This window comes from Erythrolamprus reginae, chromosome Z, assembly GCF_031021105.1.
Source record: "Erythrolamprus reginae isolate rEryReg1 chromosome Z, rEryReg1.hap1, whole genome shotgun sequence".
Lineage (NCBI taxonomy): Eukaryota > Metazoa > Chordata > Lepidosauria > Squamata > Dipsadidae > Erythrolamprus > Erythrolamprus reginae.
In genome coordinates, this window is record NC_091963.1 from 125,184,620 (window position 1) to 125,201,095 (window position 16,476).

The 16,476-nt window shown below is 41.5% G+C and overlaps 1 protein-coding gene across 4 annotated transcripts in view; it reads left to right on the forward strand.

Moving 5' to 3' along the window:
* Positions 1–2,514: 2,514 nt before the first annotated feature.
* Positions 2,515–16,476, forward strand: part of ZNF219 (zinc finger protein 219) — a 28,916-nt gene continuing 14,954 nt past the window's right edge. The window contains exons 1-3 of one of the 4 annotated variants that reach the window (XM_070726594.1): positions 2,943–3,069; positions 5,212–5,351; positions 15,613–15,713. In XM_070726594.1, the coding sequence (XP_070582695.1) occupies positions 15,708–15,713 (6 nt within the window). In that variant the 5' untranslated portion in view covers positions 2,943–3,069; positions 5,212–5,351; positions 15,613–15,707. Of the gene's footprint in view, positions 2,536–2,909; positions 3,070–5,211; positions 5,352–15,191; positions 15,271–15,612; positions 15,714–16,476 lie in introns of those variants that run through there. The other 3 variants (XM_070726598.1, XM_070726595.1, XM_070726596.1) reach the window with 3 other exon arrangements.

Consider the following 16,476-nt stretch of genomic DNA (forward strand, 5'->3'; position numbering starts at 1 on the left):
CCTCTGCACACCCACTGGTATTAAAATATAAACAGTATTTGGATTATTAACATATAATTAAGAATAATGCTTAATTTTGAGTTTTTGAACAACTCCAGTGTTGATTGTTGGTGAACAAGCGACATGATTCAGTATTCTTATCCTGGTTTTACTTTTGCTGTTAAAATCAGATGATGTTCTTTTCCTCTTTCATATTTGGGCCACACTTCATGCTTAATTGGAGGGAAATGCAGCATATAACTGAGAAGAGTCCTGCTCCCCCTCTAAATAATTCCTCCCTAAACAAAATGGGAAAGTGAGAAATAAGATTTTGTTGGGAGTAAAAAACTTTTTAACATCCAGCCACTAATTTTTAGCCCAGATTTCTGTGGTATCTACAACTTTACACATATACTGCCTTCAGATTTTACATTGTATTTCAGTGCTACACACTTAGCAATGAATGAGAAAAGATGGAGACTCATTTGAGGGAGATTGTGATTGCTTTGTGGGCTGTAAATATAGGGAATACTTTTAATTCTACTGGTTTAGAAAAATCACAATAGATAAATCAATATTGGAATGGAATGTTCAGCAGTTCAGACCCAATTTTCATGGCAAAAGTAAAATATGGGGATATCATGCACATTTTAATCTATTTGAGAAGTGATTTAGTTATTACCTACGATAAATGCAAGGCATTGTAAGTACTGAACAGAGAGCTGATATTCCATCAGAGTTGCCTAACAAGATTATACTTCTTAGAAAAGCATGCTGAAACAATTATTTCTGTCCTTCACTGTAAAAGCTACAGTACTGTATTTTTTTCTTCACACAAATAGCTTCCAATTTTATTTACTGCAGTTATAACTTTCTCTTTTATGTTGCATAACTCTTCTTTCTATATCTATCCTATCTAATGAAAATCATAAATCATGTTTGTTTTTTTCTATTTCATGTAAAAGTCTGTAAGGGATTTTTTCAGTCAAGAAGAAACAGACATTATGTTTTCTCTGATCAAAGTCAATTTAGCATTTTCTTCACATCTTGATTCTCTATCAATTTTAAATGGAATATGAACAGCAAGGTTAATTTAGTTCTTAGATTTGGGTAGTTTTCCTTTTATGTGTGGCTTTTGTTATTATATCAACTATCATCCTTTAGACTTTTATTTCACTTGGAACTATCTCTAATGGGAAAAAAGCTATTTTCAGCTAAGCTTTACTTAGAAATAGTGGTTAGTTTTACAAGGCTGCAATTAGGTACTTATTTGGACAGAAATCCTATTGAAATCAGTGGGACCTAAGTTACAAATACAGTATGTTGTTCATACATATAGCTGTACCTGCACAGTTGTATTAAATCTTTTAACACATACACACACCTCTCAGCAAAGCAGGATTTTTCAGTTCACAGTTGCCCTGGCTTCTGAAAGCCCCCTTCCCCCTTTAGAGTGAACACAATGCCAAGCTGATTTGGCCTCTTTCCCATCTGTTTTCCTGACTTAGATATTTGGCTGGTGTGCTCACTTTCCCATTCTTTAGAGAGCTACATAAGAGGTAGATAAAAACCTGACTTGTGGTTGCTTGGCAACCAGAATGTTCCTTTTCCTCGACTGACCTGAGTGGCTGAGCAGCAACACTGAGAGGCCCTTCCATGAGACCACATGCCTGGAAGGACCATTCAGGTCTGCTTGTCAGCAGTGCGGCGTAACAAACCAGACAGGGCTTGACTCTTACTCAGTGGTAGCACAAGGTACCTGTTGCTGCTGCTGCTGCTCACAAACTTGGCTACTGCCCATAGCAGAGTACAACATTGGAGTGGAATATTTATTTATTTTATTTTATTTGTCATACAAATATAGTATTGTAGTATGTTTAACATAACATAAGTATAGAGGTAGAAAAGATAAAAATACATTAGGACAGGAATGGTAAGCACAAAGGTGCACAAATATTGCCTTCCTGTTCCTTTTCAGAAGCCATCCAGCATCCCACCCTTTATCGCAGCAATGGTCAGTCTTATATCTACCAACCTTAAAAGATGAGAAGGCTTTGGGATATTAAAATGGCTGTGTGGTCAAGTACCAATTAGTAATGCCAATCCTGGCCTGTACTTTCAGTCAGGGTGCAGTAAAACAAAGCCAGTCTATGCCTAACTATAGTGGGCTAACATTCTGCTCTCCTCCCTCCTGCCAGGAACACTCCGTCATCCCAAAAATTTGTATTGATTTCTTCCACTAATGTATTACAAAGCAGACAATGCTTGCTTGTGCCAAGTTACCAGCTCTTCTGCCCACCCCCTTCGTGGCCTAACTGAGCAGGCTGAGACAGGCTGATCCTGCCTCTTCAATCCTCTGCTCTGTAATCTTCAATTGCACTACTGTATGCTTGGCTCTAACAGAGGCAGGGAGTTCTTGGCTTACGATTGTATGAAATACCATCCCAGAACTGGCTGTGTCCCTCCGCGGGCCCCCATCAGAGTGCAGACAGTAACTTGTGACAGAGTAGTGCCACCCATCATGCCATTTTCTCTCTGGGGAGGGGGGCAAATGAAGTAAGTGGCAATCTACTATTCTATCGGGTATTATTTTTCCGATCACTCCTAGGGCCGCCTTGGTGAAGCTGGGCAGAAGGGGTTTGGGTGCACCTACTTTTGTGGCACGAATATTTTTCCCCGTCTTCTCCCCCTCCCCGCGATGCCCGAGCAGAGCAGGCCGTGTTTCGAAGTTTATCTTCTTAGTTCCCTCTACCTTCCAATCTGAGTTGCCCCCTCCCTCGAGGCAGGGCTGCCCCGGCCGAGCCGGAGCGCACAATGGAACCGGGTGATCCCTCGCCGCGCAAGGCTCAGAAATGCAAATCGCCGCCGCTGCCTGCGGCTCCGTACAATGGAAGGGAGGGAGGAAGGGAGCGAGGGAGAGGGAGGGAGGAAGGGAGAGCGAGCGAGCGAGCAATCGAGCGAGAGACGGCGAGGAGGAGAGGAGAGGGGGGAGCCCCATTGGCGGGGAGGCTGCTCGCCCCGGCCCAGCCCCGACGACGCGGCGGGTCCCCGGAGCGCCCCCTCCTCCGCGCCGCCTCGCCGTGCGCCTTGGTGAGTAGCTGCGCTGCGCCGTGTCGTCCGCCCGCCCACCGTGCGGCCCCCTCCCCAGAAAACCCGCCAGCCCGGCCGCTCGTCTCTTCTCCCCCCCCCACCTTTCGCCCGGCACCCAGAGCAGGTGCATGGCAGGAGAGGAAACGCGGCTCGGGCTTCACTTTTCCTCTTACTGGGGCGGGAGGAAGCCGGCCACGGGACCGCACTGGGCCACGCTCTGGGCGCGCACCGCTTTGGCGCACGGAAATCGCCTGGTTTCGGCCTCGGGCTTCCTTATCCCCGAATGACCCAGGCGATTTCCTCCATCTCTCTTTTTTCTCTATATCCCTTTCCCGCCCCCCCCCCCGCTTCTGGTCTCACCCCCCCATCCACGTGACTGACTAAATTGCCGTGTGTGGGGAGGTGGGGGTGAACCCTTTTGCGGAAATCAGAAAAAGGAAATAGGAGGACGCGGAGGATATTTGGGGTGAAAACATTCCGGAGAAGGGGTGGAAGAGCAGGTGGCTTACAGCCATAGGATTTGGGGGCGGGGGGGGGGGCGGAAAGTAACGCAAGACTGCTGAGGCTGCACCTAAAAGCTGCCCCCCCCTTCGGCTTTGCTCCCCTCCCCCGCACCCTCACAACTGGCACACTTTGGAGCTGGTGGTTTTTGTTCCCCAGCCCCACAGGGTTTTTTGAGCCTTTTAGGGCACAGGCAAGGAAAGGAAGAGAGGTGGGAAGATCGGTGGTCTAATGACCCAGTGCTAAGTTGAAGCACTCAAAGATTGAAAACTATGTTGGGTGGGGTCGAAGGGAGTGGTGGGAGGAAGATCAGTAGCTCTTAGTCACTGGGAACAGCTCCCTTGGTTCATCCTCCCATCCCCCCCCCCAATGTGCACTGGAGCATTTGCTGAGGCAGCTGCTCCCTTTGTTTGGGGCGTGTGGGTGGGAAGGGGGGGGGGGAGATCCGTGTCTTGCTGGGACAGTCACTCGCTTGTCTTACAGGCCAAGGCATGGCTGTGATGTGTGGAGACTGGTTGCTCCCATTCATATATCCTCCCCCTGCTCCCTCATGGCTTGGAAGTTGGCGGGAGTTGGCTTGAGGCCTGGCAGCCACCCTTCCAGTTTGGCAGTGGGGATCCTTGAAAATTGCCACTGTTCTTTTCTCTCCCCTTTAAGTTGCCTTTTTCTAAGAAGTAGCCATCTTGTTTATTCAGGCGAAAAAAATGAATTGGCACTTTCTATCCTCAGCACCCCTTGGTACAGTTACATTGCATTAAAAAAATAACTCCCTCTCTGTGTTTTGTACAAACAAAACAGGACAATCTGCCTTCTTTGCACTGAGTGGGCCCAAAAGACCTTGTTTGTGTATATGTGTGTGTATGTATGTGTGTATGTTTAACACATTCGTCATTAGAATGCTACTGTCATAGGCCCAGCATGGCATGATGCCAAAATGAATCAGCTATCTTTTCTCCAGGCCTGTGAATACCACCAGCATTGCTGCTTGATTTGAGCAATTGTACAGCAAGCTACGCCACCATTTTAGGCAGCCAGCTATTCTTAATAAGGGTGGCAGTATAACATTTGGTGTACAATGCCTAAATCAGGGCTTAGGTTCAATTCATAATCCTTGAATTTTTCAATAAATAAAATTAAAATGAGTTGAAGGACAAGTAGGTTTTCTTTCCCTTCCCTGCTAACAAAAACTAGCTGCTTCCACTCTATGATTTTGGGACAGATCTTCCAAAATGGACTGTTTTTCAATCAGGTTTGAGCCCTGCTCCCATTTTATTAAAAAACGAAGCTTTGGATAGGAGAATCCTCTTTCTGAGAGGGTAATTTTTCCTGAGTGCCTTTTGTTAGATAAGTTATAAGTTTTCAAATTGCACTTATTTCAAGATTGTAAGCTTTCAAATGGCACAGAGCTATTCTGACGATAATGAAAAGGAACTTATGCAGTGCCCTTACTGCCTATGGAATGCTTCTGTGCATCCTGGAAGCCTGATGCGTTGTTTAGCCTGTTTCTTCAGGGGCTTGTTTGTACAAGTTTGTGATGTTATTATAAGATCACTATATTGAAAAAATAAGCTTTGTCTCTACAAGTAAAACAATATGAGTAAGATTTTGCCACACTTATTTACTGTCTTGATTCATTCAAAGGTGCTCCATATTAGTGGGGATTCTACAAGTGGTCACAGATCTACCTGAGTTTACCGCCTCTATTCCAGAGGTGGGATTCATCAAGTTCTGACCAGTTCTGAAGAACCAGTAGCGGAAATTTTGAGTAGTTTGGAGAACCGGTAAATACCACCTCTGACTGGTCCTGTTCCGATCTATTCTCTGCCTTCTGAATTCCAGCTGATTGTGACGAAATGGGGATTTTGCAGTAGCCTTCCTTTGGAGTGGGGTGTGAATGGAGATTTATAGTATCCTTCCCCTGCCAAACTCATCAAGCCACACCACGCCCACAGAACCAGCAGTAAAAAAATTTGAATCCCACCACTGTGTTTATTCCTCTATTACAGTCTACTTGGTTAGACTATAATGCTTGTCAAACTGCAATGGCCATGCAGGCTGGATAATGGAAGTTATAGTAATTTAATATTTTGAAGGACACCAATTCTGAAGAAGTATGATTTATTCCAAATAATATACTATTAAATTAACCAGAGCCACTGGGATAATTTGGGTAGCATGTAAACAAATAATATCAAACCCATCCATACATCTACCAACCATTTTTTGTCTTTGATTATCAAATATTTTCTGCTCTTTCAATCTATCCAGAATTTACTGAAAATTCAAGTTTTGCTTTCCTAGAATTAGGACAAATTAATAGATATATACAGCATGAATGTAAATAATTTTAAATGATGATTTCTTCCTTTGGTAGAACTGTGGGAGGGCTATATTTCTCTAAAATTTTAAGATTTCTGCTAAATGCAATTCCCATGATTTTTCTGGGGAAAGAGACAAGTCCCAGTTATCTTGAAAGAGGTGAAAATCTATAGTGTGGAGTTTGCTTAACAAAGCCCTCACAATACTATTTATATTTCCTGTAAAACTGTCCTTTGAAACATGAAAAATTGTGCTGATTTTACATGTTTCAAAGGGCATTGTAAGTATGCAGTGCACATCAGGGGTAACATTATGTCCAGAGGAATATGTATATCATTTTAGATTACAATTCTAAAGGCACAGATAAGGCCTGTACTTAAGAAAAACAGGAAGAAATGACATCTAAGAGGAAGATTTGTTTTTGTGTTAATGATAGGCTGAATTCATAGAATACAGTTAAAACTTAATGTGGTTTGGTTTTGGTTTACTGTGTACTGCAACCCATCCCTTCTGATTTCAGAACCAGGGTTTATGATAGCATGGTGTTTATTATAGTTTATTCAGTAAACCACAACCAAGTGAATCTGATTTAATGCAGTGTATGAGTCAAGTCATCATAAATAGTAAACTTTCTATAATTCTAAAAGCAGTGGTTAATAGTTTGACACTTCTCTTTAGTTGTGAATTATTTTGTTAAAATTGATATATTTGTTGCTCAAACAATACCTAAAAAATATACTGCTTGAGGCCTTGGGATTGGCATGATGTTTCTTCTGAAAAATATATGCTCTGTCCAAATGTAAGGCTGAAACAATTAGACGAAGTCTACCCTCTCTGATCCCATGGTTCTGTAAGCACAGGAAGTTGAAAAACAAAACAAAATGAAACACGAGGCTCTCAGCCATGAACATAAAATGTCAGTTCTGTGGAAGGTATTATCCTACTACAGTGAATATAACCTCTGGATAGATAATTTCTCATATTTTTTCTCAGTTCGTCTGTGAGGTCTATTGCTATCTGAGGGCAGGGCAAGCCTGTCATATGATAACAGCATGAGTTCACAGCTCTGATTCATTCATGCTCAACCCTGCTATGAATGTAAGTTTAGATTTCTGCCCTCCAACTGTTTCTCCTCTTGCTAAATCCTCTGAATGCAGAGGAGACTACCTCATTTCACCTTGCTGCTTACATTCTCATTGTTAGCTTTCACATACCATACAGACCCTTTCTATTCTAAGATTCGTAAGGAGTAAAATGTCACAGATGATTCCTTCCATATTCAAGATTGTGAAGGCATACATTCAAAACAAGGACTTTCATTTAGATCTACCACTCCAGCTATCCCTTTATATAACTATATAAGTCACAATGCTTAATGCTCCAAATAATTTTTATTTCAGGTAATTAAACTCGGGCTGAAAAAATAATTCAGAGGCCTACAAATAGATCTCCACTAAATATAGTGAACATTCTCTCCTGCATTTTTGGAACAGGTGAATTAAATTGGGCTCATAATTCAATTTGTAGAACAATTCATATATTGGATTAAACCATAGTTTGATATTGGCATAGTATGTAGAGCTAGACTATGCAGTTTAAAACTATATTTTAAGAGAGAGATGCAAAACAAATGTAGCTTGTGAGTGGAATGTAGCACACCGTGAAACCTTTTGCATTGCCCACAGTGACCAGGGACCAGAGATGGGCTACCAGCCAGAACGGTGGGAATGCTGTTCTGGTGGCGGCAATGGAGTATGTAGCCGGGCATGCAGCATGTGCAACCGTGCAATTACGGTAAAAAATTAACAGTTTTTTTGCTGCCGCGCATGCGCAGAAGGAAAGAAACCAGCAATTTTTGCTGCCAGAGCGATGTCCGCATGCCAGATTTCGGCTGTTGCACATGTGCAGCAGCCGGGATCTCGCTGCGGTGTGTAGAGCGGCAGCTGGGGCCAACAGCAAAAGCGGCAAGCATGAGATCTGGCTGCATGGCCTGCTCTCTGCTCTCCCACACCATGGGAGATGCCTGCGGCGCGAGAGAGCATAGAGCAGGCCACGCGGCTGGAGCTTGGGGCCACCCGGCCTGCTCCCCACGCCATGCTGTCAGCATCCTGCAGGAGATCACACACTGGAGAAAGGTAAGGGCCGGGCGGGTCACTCGCGGCCCGGCAGAGTGGCAGAGTGGGTGGGCTGCTCGCGGTGGAGCTGCTGCAAGCGGCAGGATGGAGCCACCATGAGTGGTGCAGCAGGGCAAACAGCGATGAGCGGGGTGAGCAGTAGTGGTCACTTACCTTATTTTGGCCTATTTCCGGCTACCGGCTGGAATGGTGGGAATGCCATTCTTGTGGCAGCAATGGAGCATGTATCTTAGCTCCATTGCTGCCAGGCATGCACGTGCCGATAAAAAATTACCATATTTTTTTTTTGCTGCCACATGCGCGGAAGCAAAGAAACCAGCAATTTTTACTGCTGAAAGGACGTCCGCATGATTTCGGCTGTTACACATGCGCAGCAGCCGGAATCTTACTGCGTTGCCTAGAGCAGCAGCTGGGGCCAACAGTGAAAGTGGCAAGCATGAGCTCTGGCCACATGACCTGTTCTCTCCTCTCCCGCGCCACGAGAGAGAGAGATGCCTGCGGCACAGGAGAGCATAGAGCAGGCCGCGCAGCTGGAGCTTGGGGCACCCTGTGCCATGCTCTCGGCATCCGTGCAGGAGATCACGCACTGGAGAAAGGTAAGAGCCAGGTGGGCTGCTCACGGTGTGGATGGCGGCGTGGCAGAGCAGGCGGTGGGTGAGCTATTTGCGGCAGTGCTGCCGTGAGCGGCGGGATGGAGCCACCACGAGCAGTGTGGCGGGGTAAATGGCAGTGAGCGGGGTGAGTGGTGGCGGTCACCGTATTTTGGCATATTTCCACATGTGCAGAAGCGAAAAAAAACTGGAAATCTTGCACACATGTGTCCTTGAGCGAGATTCAGCATGTGCGTGTGTTTCGACCTGTTCCAGTAGGGCCAGGAATGGTGGCCTGACCCTGCCAAGGACATATGTCTGCATGCAAAATGGTACAACTAGCCACTGACAACTCACTGTAGGACAATTCAATTATTTCAAATAATTAAAAAATATTTTCATTTTTGTCATTCACGTTTTATTTTGTCTCTTCTTTGGCATTTTGTTTTACTGATTCCATTTGGTTACTTCTCCGATGCTAGTGTACCTCTTGCTCTGTGGTGAGTTGTCCCACAGTGAGTTGGCTATGGTGAATTGGCCATGGAGAGTTGACCATGGTGAATTGGCTCCAGCTGTCGTAGACCCCTTTGCATGGATTTAAGAAATCCATTTTATTTGTTAGACTATTGAAATATTTGCAAAAACTAGTCTTGGCCTACCCCATTTTTATTGTTTAGCTCTCAGGCAGGTCTGGAAAACCTACTAAAGTCCTTGACCCAACAGAGGTTTTATTAGACTCCTGATGTATGGTTTAGCATTACATTTGTGAATCCAGCTACTGTATTTGATCATCAGTATCAGGTTAAGACTTAGTATGAAAAATGATCTCAGAATCCAGACTGCTTTGAAATTTGGCTTTTATAGTGTTGGAAGTAATATTCTTTTGGGTTCAGTTTTAAGTGGAGAAAAAGACACTGGATTCATGGAAGTTTCTCGGAAAGAAGGTTTAATGGTAGGTGGACATGGCATGAGCTTCTGAACAGAGTAGATGGATCATATACTTCCAGATGTTGGGTCAAGAGAAAAAGGGCAATACACTGATAATTTTCTTGTTTTTATTTATTTATTTATTTATTTATTTATTTATTTATTCTAGTATGTATTGATATAGATATAATTCTGTTCATGTACATGAGATGGGAACTAATAAGAGAGAAACATTAGGACAGGAACGGTAGGTATGCTGGTGCACTTACGCATGCCTCCTACTGACCTCTTAGGAATTGGGTGAGATCAACAATGGGTAGACTAAGGGTAAGGTTTTGGGGTTTGGTGAGGAAACTACAGAGGCAGATAGTGAGTTCCAGGCATTAGCTACTCGGTTGCTGAAGTTGTATTTTGGAGCAGCTTATTTTGAGTTTATATCTGTTGTATGCTTGTGTATTGTTGTGGTTGAAGTTTAAGTAGTCATTGACAGGAGTGACGTTGTAGCAGGTGATTTTTATGAGCTATGCTTAGGTTGTGTCGAAGGCGACAGTTCTTTGTTTCTAGGCCTAGGATTTCAAGTCTGGTTGCATAAGATATTCTGTTGAAAGTAGAGGAGTAGAGGGTTCTTCTCATAAAGTATCTCTGGACACTTTCTAATTATTTATGTCCAAAATGTGATGTGGGTTCCCAGACATATGAGTTGTATTCAAAGATTGGTCTGGTGAAAAATTTGTATGCTCTGGTTAGTAGTGTGATATCGGAGAAGAAGCTATGTAAGATTAGGTTAACAACTCTTGAAGCCTCTTTGGCGGTGTTGTTGCAGTAGCCTTTGACACTTAGGTCATTTGATATGAGTACTGTATTCCAAGATCTTTTACAGAGTGAGGGTTGTCTGCAAGGCCTTGTCTATTCAGTTTGTATTTGGACTTCTGATTATTTTTGTCAATATGTTTTATGCTCTCTTTTTCTCTCTTGGGCCCCATCTTGGGCCCCATCTGTGCAAGAAATGCTTGTCAGACTCCCATACTGCAGTGCAGGGGCAATTTGTAGGCTGTGTTTTTTGAATTCAAGTTTAGTTGAGTCTTGCTGGGCGATGGTGTAATGAAAGGGCTTTGGACAATTTTTAATATGGCTGTATTCTTTTGTTATGTAGAATAGATTGGTCCTGCTATTAACAAAGATGGGGGCCATGAGTGAGCTAAGCCATTCGTTGATGGGCACATGGACAATGGTGGGAACTATTAAGAGTAGGTCTTTTTCCTTGCTTAAAAGCAGGTTTCCGGAGACATTGTATATAATGTTATACCTTTTTTATATTTCCTAGGATATCCCATTTTTCTAGGAGAAGGGTAGGTGCTAACCTCCTACAATAGCTATAGCCATTTTAAGATCAAATCCTTGACAGGATCTATTGCTTAAAATAATGTTTATTGTTTTTAATACAATAACAAAAATTAATAAACAAAAGAAAAAACCACAAAGAAATACTATAAAAATACAATGTGCTTAAAAATAAGTGGAAAAATGCAAGAGAAAAATATATAATATATTGTAACAATAAATAGTTAACATTCCATATATAATTTTCTTGAATGCTTCTTGACCTTTTGGCTAACATCAAATATAGTGTGATTTATAACTTTTAAATAGTTTTGGCTTTCTTAAAGGATCCCCAAGGATTGGAGCTGTTGCTGAAATTCATTCTTAGAAATTCCTACCATTTCTTTCTCTTGAAAACAGTAAACAGCCGCCCCGAGTCTTCGGAGAGAGGCGACATATAAGTCCAATAAATAAATAAATAAACAGAAAAAGTGATGCAAATGTGCTAATATGCATGCATTAGTGTGTTGGAGGAGATTTGCTATGATCTTAATGAAAATTCACACTCATTCACTAGGCGACTGAGCTAGGAAGTATTTCTGAATCCAACATGTTTATGTTAATTAAAAAGTGTCTTTTTGTAAAACAAATGATGACATGGCGTAATATGTCATGTGTTGTTTATCTGAGGTTTATTTACCTACTTTTAAGAACTGTGAAGGATCAGATGATTTTTATTATGTACTACATGTAAAATACAAACTCAAATAGGGTGTACTTTCTTTTTCACATGACTGTATGCCTTCAGCTTATTGGAAGATAACAAAATTATACATACATACACCCATTTTTCTCAATACCTTAATTTTCTTGTATAGCTACTGCCCCACTCCACTTAAGATTTCAAACTGGATATGCATGTGCATTTTTGCTGGAACATGGCTAGCTAATCCTTTCATCCACAATCAGAGAATTTATCACAAAAGTAGAGGCTGCAAGAATTCCAAAAATCTTTTGTCAACATCTGGAGATTGAGATCCAGATGAATATAATTGTAAAGATGACAGCTTTGCCTGAATTAAAATGGAGTGAGAAGGAGCATCCCATGCCAATCAGTGCGCAGCTGCATATGATACATATTGGGGCGTGCCATATATATGTAACTTTGCCAGATACATATCTCTCTGCTCAGAATTTCCTGGCATTTATTTTAATATGATCAAACTTAGTGGATTAGTGGAAAGCAGTTAGCAAGAGACCCACATGTCAGCAGCACTGGTTCATTTTCTTCTCTCCCTTGAACAAGCCTTCATCTACTTTTATCTGTTGCTTCCTTTGTTTTATCTCTAGTTCTAAGTGCCCTATTTTTTCCCTCCGTAGATCCACATTTGCCCGCTCACTGTTTCCCTTCCTTCAGCTGTCCTATTTCCTTCTTGCTCATAACTTTGTATAAATGTTTTTCATAGCCAAAACAATATTTTTATAAAAGCTACTGTTTATTATTTCATTCTGCTATTAATGGTTTTGCTGCTGACTATTCCCTGGTATTGTTGAGATAAACTAACATTAGGAGGAGGAAGGGACTGTTAACCACACCTACATATAATATTTTAGGATATTTCTGGAACCAGAACAAATAATATTAGGAAGGAATATTACTTCAATGGAAGGCCCTCAAGTAACAGATGTTATCAACAGAGTTTATATCACCCTTTTTGAGTTCCCAATTTGTAGCCTCGTGCTTTTATTGGCATTAATACGGGAAACTTAGGTATGCTTTTACTAAAAAATATTGAGATGTGTGTGCACTCTGTTGAATTGTGCAAAGCAATGGGATATTATACTGTATATGCAAAAGCTTGCATTGTGAGGTTCTTTGAAGCACTGGAAAATATTTGGTAACATCAAAACTAACATCCAACAGGCTTCCTTAACTCTAATGCAAATAGTGACTTGCCCAATGTAGTCACTTGAGTTTCATGATCATAAATTGAAATGTTGGTTTTTCCATGTTATAGGACAAATATAACTAAAATGTTTATCTTCATCTCACAAAATTTTCTTTGGAAGATTCAGTGGGATCAATTTTGGTGAATCTGATTAAAAGTTATCACAAATGATCACAGCAAATAAGACTGAACTAGAGATGCTGTCTTATCTTAAATATCTTAATATCTTAAATATCTTAATATTTGCATAAGATGGAGAATAATGAAAGGCAATACATCTTGGCTTCTCTTGCATTGTTATTCATATCTGCTTCGTACTTCTGCCTGGTTCTAACTTGCTTGCAGCAAATATAAAATTGTTATGAAAAGTAGAAATCAAAGGCTAAAATACTTTCTTATTTTATTCGGATGTCTTTCTTCTAGTTTTCTTACTGCTGAATTCCCCCTGCTTTGATAACTCATGAAATATTGGTAAAAGATCCACTGCAGATAAAATTATTGTCAGCTTTCTCTAAATCAATTATTTTGCAACAGTGAACTACTGTATTTTTCAGAGCGCCTCATACTTTGAATGTAGCCCTGCCCACACGGTCCATGCATTGCATTTTTGGGTGGTTCCAGGGGTTCCTTACATCCACATGGGGTGAAGCATCCTGGGAAAGTGCATTGAAAGCCGGGCTTTGTTTCAGAAAGGCCTGGTAGAGAGGCAGCACATCAGTCCTGGACCTTCCATTTCAAAAAACATGCTTCCGGGCTTTCCAGCAAACCCTGTGCTTTTGCTGCCTCAGTTGGAGCCTGAATCCCAGCTCAGGGAACTGTGTTGAGAGCCTTTTAAATGAAAGCATTTTCAGGTGGCAAATCCCCCTCTTCAATTGCAAAAAGGGTACCTGAAATGCCAGTATCTGGAGGGAAGAGATTCCAGGTGGCAGATTCTCCCTCCCCAAAAAGAGGAATCTGCTAGCTGGAATCTCTTTCCTCTAGATTCCCGCATTTCAACAACAGATTCCCCCTCTCTGATTGCAAAAAGGTTGCTGAGACATGAGGATCTGAAGGAAAGAGATTCCAGATGGCAGATTCCCCCTCCCCCAAAACGGAGGAGAATCTGCCACCTGGTATCCCTTGCCTCCAGATCCTCAGTTTCAGGCACCCTTTTTGCAATCGGGGAGGGGAATTTGCTACCTGAAAACACTTTCATTTAAAAGGCTTTCAGCACAGTTCCTTGGGCTGCTTTGGGATTCAGGCTCCTCCAACCGAGGCAGCAAAGGCACAGGGGCTTTCTGAAAAGCCTGGTAGCATGTTTATGAAATGGCAGGTCCAGGAGGACTGATGTGCTGCCTCTCTATTGGGCCTTGCTGTGAGAAAGCCCAGCTTTCAATACCTACGGATGTAGGTAAGAACAGGGCATTTGGGGAACCAAGTCTGTCTTTTGCCCTCATAAAAATCATACCCCACCCCACTCACTCCAGTTAAATTCCATCCCAATTTTTGCAGAAAAAAATGTCAAGACATGCATGATAAAACAGAAAGTCTGATTAAAGATTCGAAGAATATGTGCTTTAAAGAAATCTTATTCTTCTAAGTTTTCCTAGTATTACCCGAGGAGGCTTTTCTTGGAAAATTTAGTCACCTTATACAAGTAAACTGACTACTGTACTTCCATAGCAGAAATCTGAGATTTACCTTATGCAACAAAAGTGGGTTCTGAAAAATCAAGGAATATCTGCTACTAATACGTTTTATTAATAATACAAAAACATAGAAATTATACAATCATATATGACTACTTGTAATTTCTTATTCACTTCACATTTCTGTAATCTTAGAAAGCAAAATTCATTTTCATTGTTAGAACAGTTAAAAACATCTGTGATGCTTGTTATCAAAATCCCAGTGGAAGTGAGGACCCCGCTAATCCTGATATTGGTAGGCAGAGGCGGAATTCTTTTTTTTCTTGTCTCTCTGCTCCCAGCAAGAATTAAGGTGCTTCTTATATTCTAGTGTGTCTTACACTTCGAAAAATATGGTAAACATTGTCAGGTTGTATCACATCAGTATTTAAAATGTTTTCATTTTTCTCTGCAGTCTCTAGAGAACATCAGGGCAAAATGTTTATTTATTGAAAGAACAGACCTGATTGCAAATTTACAATTCAACAAAAAGGAAAGTGTTGAGGAAAGTGAAAAAAAGGCAGGGCAGGCATCCATTTTGTAAAATAATACTGAAATACTGAAATCATGGTTTATGGAAGAGACTGAAGAGCTTAATATTTCAAGTCAGTTGATAGCCCTCAATTTATGTCTTTGTTGCTTGAGAAAGGAGTCCAGTGGAGCTGGTTTCCAAGAGATATGTTCCAAGAGCCATTCTTCTGTTTTTAAACTCCACCTGGAAATAATCCTTGCAGTCTACTGGAAGACTTTTGCCTGATAGGTAAAAGCTCCCTCAATTGTGTACCAGTAGCAAGTAAGTTACACTGGATAATTTCATGGGTATTTAGTTTTATTCCACACACACTTGAGGTTAACTATAGAAACAAATTAAGTTATGGGGAAGCATGTGTGGTTGAAAATTCCATACTTATGAAATACTGTACTGGCCTAGTGTGCTCATCATTCTAAGCCCCGCTTTGATAATTGTAGTTTACAGAACATAACACTATTGGTTGGGTTGTGTAACACAAAGGCCAAATGTAAACTGATCATATTGTAGTGTGAGCATAGTCATTAATTTCAAAATAGCCTTTGTTGTTAAAATATTTACTTTTCATCTACCGGTATATGACTTCCACTACCCTCTTTGTTGCAGCTGATACGTCTACCTAACAAGGGTGACATGTCAACTTGGCTCTCGCTGGCTGTTCTATCATCAGTCAAGGATTAAAGCATGTGATCAGGAGCACCATGGAGGTGAGTGGCTTGAGTCATAAAACCAAGGGTTGAATATAACAGGATGGAAAACTCTTGAAATGATTTTTTTCCTCCCTATCAAAGTAAATTATTCTAAAATCACCTGAAATTAACTTGATAATGGTTTAAGTTCTCTTAGCTCCCCATAAGTGAAATACTGAATTTCAAAATCCATTGAAACTGGAAAAAGAAGCACTTTTAATAGGGGCAAGGTGGAGAAGTAATTACATATTACTGATTTTAATTATTATAGCTTACTTTTATGGATATTCCTCTTTCCAGAGTGGTTAACAACTAGATTGCCATTAAATATTTTTAAAAATCAGACAACTTAACAGAATACTGCCATTGCAATTCATAGCCAGCAAGTACAGAAGCTTTTTTCAACTAGCCCACCATAAGCTTCTTATGTCAGAGAGAGAGACTGGCAAGGAGTTATCTCTATGTACACACAAGAGGGCAAAGTCTGACTCTTGAATGTCATTGAACCTTATGTAGCATGGCTTAAATGCAAACCACCAGTCTCAGAAGATTCCTGTGTTAGAGGCATGAGCAATAAAATAGCTAATTGAATTCATCATGTGTGGATTTGATTGTTTGTGCCTGACACATAGCACTCTTAGCTGCTGTGGTCCGCCAGTGGCCTGTGCAGCTGGCAGCAGAATTAGACAGTGAGGAAGCTGGTATTGTGGTCACCAGTGGCCTATGCAGCTAACAGCAAAGAGGCTGGGGAGGAACCTGGGGCAGGCCTGGAGTCTAAAAA